Source organism: Echinococcus granulosus (assembly GCF_000524195.1).
Source record: "Echinococcus granulosus chromosome Unknown EG_S00147, whole genome shotgun sequence".
Lineage (NCBI taxonomy): Eukaryota > Metazoa > Platyhelminthes > Cestoda > Cyclophyllidea > Taeniidae > Echinococcus > Echinococcus granulosus.
In genome coordinates this window covers 93,563-98,449 of record NW_020170527.1, presented here as the reverse complement: position 1 = coordinate 98,449, position 4,887 = coordinate 93,563, and the positions used below count along the sequence as shown (strand labels likewise).

General features: G+C 40.8%; 1 protein-coding gene across 1 annotated transcript in view; it reads left to right on the top strand. All coding sequences in view use genetic code 11, as the record gives it.

Moving 5' to 3' along the window:
• Window positions 1-3,889: 3,889 nt before the first annotated feature.
• Window positions 3,890-4,887, top strand: part of EGR_09429 (hypothetical protein) — a gene marked incomplete at both ends in the record, with an annotated part of 9,972 nt that continues 8,974 nt past the window's right edge. Inside the window, 3 exons of the mRNA XM_024498678.1 lie at window positions 3,890-3,951; window positions 3,995-4,044; window positions 4,344-4,582. Of these exons, the coding sequence (XP_024346912.1) occupies window positions 3,890-3,951; window positions 3,995-4,044; window positions 4,344-4,582 (351 nt within the window). The remainder of the gene's footprint in view (window positions 3,952-3,994; window positions 4,045-4,343; window positions 4,583-4,887) is intronic.

The following is a 4,887-nucleotide window of genomic DNA, read 5'->3' as shown; positions in this document are numbered from 1 at the left end:
CCAGGTTATATGACAGGGCTTGTGGGACATCGTCTCATTCGAGATGAAAGCGAGGGGTTGGAACAGCAAAAAGAAATTAGAGCATGTGATCATACATATATGCAAAGGAACTACATCGAGATTGAAGCTAGTTAGCACACATCTAAAAATTTTGCCATCAAATGCGTGTTTACCTGCAGAATCGGCTTGTCATTCATGAGTGCTTGTAGGGTGTCCCTGATGGGAATCGATTGGGGATAGAGCTGGTAGACATTGCGATCAAAATTTGCCAGCCACTCAGCATCCGGGATGCTCGCTAACTCCTCGAATCTCAGGTGTCTGCTACTTCCATTCTTTCGGATTTTCGACTCTTCAATAGTAGGTATGGCGGTCATTAGGTCATGTTTGTTGTCCAGGTTCTCATAGCACAGATGAAGCACATATTGACCGTCTGGGCTCCACAAAATGTTCTCATTCCACTTACAGTAAGTGCCGTGCGAATTTGTCCGATTCGTCCAAACATCTCCATCACGGTATTGAAATTGACAGTATAGGCTTTGAGAAGGTAGACTACACATACCCAGGTGATGATGGACAGTGCACATTTCCACTTTGCGGCCCTCAAAGCAAGGGTGGAACACCTCATTGTTACAACTCTAGATGAACTGCTTATGTATTTATTAAGAGTCAGGTGTAGTTATGCGCTTTATATACAAGTGCGCCTTTCGGTGAGATTCTTTATGAACCCCTATAACGTATCACACCTAACTGTGGTAAAACAGTGTGCCAGCAATATGCGATGACTAAATGATTGCATCTACACTCCAGTGCTACCTGACAATGTGTTTGTAATTGCAAGTAGAGACAACTGATTTGAGGTTGCCCTTTCTATGCGCATATTAACACCTACAATTGCACCCAACATACTGTACTCATTGGCTCAGCCACCACGTATTGCAGATATCGTTGTCACTGCTTCTTTACTACCATACGACTTGCACGTCACTTCTCAGTCATAGTGGTTGAAATTCTTCTCTAGAAAAGGCCTACCACTGGAATGAATTCTTGAGGGGTAAGGCTTGGGTAACGGAAGGCAGAAGGCCGATATGTCCGAAAATACCAAGATAACCACACAGGTACCTATGTAAACGCAGGCTGATCCGCTATAACTGCCATCCATTGTCAACCTTCTTCACTTTGCCTACGATTGTATTCGGAATCGATTACTAATATCTTCACCCATCAAAGGGACGCACATTATGCGAAATAACTCATAAGTAAATTCTTTTCTATGAATAGATAGCTGCTAATGCGAAAGGTTATGGTGCTTTTTTCGAAACCGGTAATCAATCGGGCTGTGGCGATCGAATTTTTTGGAGTCCAGAGACAGATTTTCATTGAAGAAGGTGATTTGCATTAAATGGTTGAGTGCGGAAATTGTACAAACTGCAAAGATCATACCCATTTGCTAGGTGAGCAAACCTTGCGGATCAACTGTAGTGGCAGCGTCAGTGATGGCACAAGCAATGTCTACCATTTTAAAATGAAGGCCAACGCTAAAATGTGTACCGCTAACTAAAGAGAAGAACAAAACCGTAAAGGAGGAGCACTGATTGCTTTTCACTGTCAAATGAATGCATCATTACTACATGTATGCATGCATATACATATTCAAGTTTGTTTTGTGCCGGTCACTATCAGTGCTTCATTACTCCTATCATAGTTGCAATTAATCTCATCATCATCACCTTTCTTCTGATTCTTCCACTTTGGTCATTATTTGTTTGGTCAGTCGTGTCAGTCATTTAGGTGCGTCTGCCAACTTCGAGTTGGAAATTTGAGAATCGGCGAAGTGCAGAGTAGAACGGTGGAAATTCAATCGATAAACACAGCAAATTGGGCATGAAACCACCATGATAATACCTCAATTAGATTTATATGCCACTGAAAGTGCACATAATATTAAATGTATGCATACAGAAGCAAGTGTTACATTTGCCACGTAAGCTTTAGACACCACACCCAAATTTTACCACCCTGTACGCGTAAGCGTAATGTGGGGTTTGCAAAAGCTTATGCTCTTGATTAAGGAATAGCGCAATTTGGATAAGTTAACATTTGTTTGCTAGACTCAAGCAACGAACGTGTAATTGCTACCGAATAATGGAAGCGGAATTGCAGATCTTTACAGCGTTATTTCAGAATGTGCCTTATATCCATCCAATAATTGTTAACATTACTCAATATACTTTTCAACGCGCTTAGAATAAAAGCAGATTTTGGGCATTAGCTCCACTGCATCTATCACTTTTGTGACTTTTAGAGTGGTGTCAGTAAATCCAGTTGAAAAAATAGGAAACCCAACGCAAAACAGATTCACTATAGTGCATGAGGCTTGAGGTAAAGTTATTGTTACCGTGTGTTATGTAAGATTATCGTCGCTGTATCAATTCCAAAGTTATATTATAAAAACCTTTAGCTACAATAGAAAATGAAGCACACTACGAGCATAGGCAAGATTCTAGAAATTTTTTTTAAAGATGGCTAATAATATCATGAATATTCGCTACGAGACACTTTTATTACTTAAACAACAAGATGTGATACAAATGCAACATCAAATGTCATGCAAACTCGTAGAGCAGATTTATTTGATTGTAATTATCATACTTCTACAGGGGAAAGGGCTTTGGTATGCTAGCGCATTACAAAAGGGGGTGGATTTGTGTCGTTTTGACAATAAGCGTAAGAGTAGCGGTAGATGGAAAAAGTGCAGAAGTAAGAGCCAAATCCCTTACATGTAATAATTCAAATCGTTTACTGAGTCAATGCTTAACATTAGACTATTTGAATATCTCCACAAACGCAACAATATGCTATAAACTTGCTTTACTTTTTGTCAAGCACCTATCAATTATCGGCTTGGGTACACCGAATACTCGTACTATTAGTTGCGTGCCCGTATGTCTGAACAAAGAGAGGACAAATTCACACAATCCTACACCTACATTCTTGCAAGCATCAGAAACAATTGAAACGTTATAACGTGATCCATACGTGTGCGAATTGAATAATTCGTAGTGAGGATGATAATCAGTTGTTTCACTACCAGTTGGTGGCATAGTTAGGATATTTCCCGGTCCAATGAAGGAGGATGCAACATTTCAAAAAGGATATCAAGTAGATGGGAAATCAAATAAGATGAAAGATGGCCCCCTATTCAAATGTTTGGAATTTCGTCATCACTCTAGACCCGTGACACTGCGTAGGACTCGGGCACACCAAAGGCAATAAAACACCTTTACCATGAGTGCTCATCAGCTAGCACACTTACATGTACACCCGATCTCACACGCTTGTCTCACATGTTTTGGCACCAACATTTACACTTTCAAGTCAAGTAAATGACGATGTGCACATTCACTACGAACGCAAGTGAATTTTCCAAACATCAAAGTGTAAAGTTTACCTGCGGGAACTTCAACATACATTAATGCATGTATGTACATGAAGAAAACCCGTACGTGCTCATGACAATTCTGTCCACAGTACATTAATACCTGGTGAGCTATTCAACACAGGGAAATCGTCCACCTCTATCGGATTTGCAGGAAGGCAATCGAATGTGAGTGCTTTTCTACCACTAAAATGGGTAGGCAAATTCAATGAAACCGAACGCTAACGGTCTTTCTGTTTTGCACATCTTTAGTTATTTCCTACACGTTGTGCAATCCTGGTGGCTAATAGTGCTCAGCTGTTAACATTTCTTAAACGGTGATTGATGGTATCCTCAGTCCTGCATCCTAGTTCTGGTTGCTTGAACATCAGTAAGCAAGGAATTACCAATGTTGCTACAACGTAATATGGACTGGCTGAGAAATAAAGCGCTCGCCTTGCACGTGGTTCTCTAATGCATTCCTTCAATAAATACGTGGAGATATCTAATACAACAAGAATTTTGTTTGAACATATGTAAGTACGTGTTAATATATTATGCCATCTTGAACTATTTTAGTCCGCTCACCTACTTGTCCCATACAAAAGTGGAGGGGAATTTAGCCTTCTGTAAGTCCTCATTTTGTTCCCAACTTCCTCCGCAATCCATTGTGAAAATCGTTATAACACCAGTGTATCTCCCATTCACCGTTTCTTATTTGCGAATCGGCTGTTCCGATTTAGCAAAGTGTGTTCAAATGGCAAAGCTTTGCCGTCTTATACTTTACAGTCCTTTTCGTAGAAGTCCTTGTCGCTACTGCGTCAGAGTAATGCCAAATGGTTTTTTCGCATTCCCATCCCCTGCTACTTTGTAAGTCATGGGTATGTAAAATACTCAGCACCGGTTGCATTTGTGTGGCTGTTTTTAGGCCTATGTACATATTCTGCTATGTCTCTACAAAAAAAGGATACGATGACAATAGATGTTTTTAGTGTACAAAACATGACATTTAAATTCTTTGCCTCAACGTCTTTGGTACCGAATATAGTGCAAACCCCTGTTCACATTCTTCTGTCTCGTCTCAAATCCGCAGTGAATATTGGTGATTGTGCTTCCCTGTCATTTGCCCGACCACCCACTTGTGACTTCATATTATGCAATTTGGAGGTACCATGACACAAAGAACAGGCAGACCAACAGTCATATTCAACCTTACTGAAGTCTCTTTAGCCGCTGCTCTTCTCTGGTCTCAAGTCGTCTTCAGGGTTGTTTATTCGGTCTGGATGCTGGGATTGCCCTGCATGCCTTGCACCGGAGCAACCACTTTCGGACCTTTCGAATCACGAATGGATCACTCTACGAGAGAGAATGTGATTCTCACATGCGGATGAATTTGCGATCCTGACACGCTGGCTCATAGTACCTAAGATATGGGTAAATGTGGTTTCCTTCTCATTGGTGCAACCTAGGAT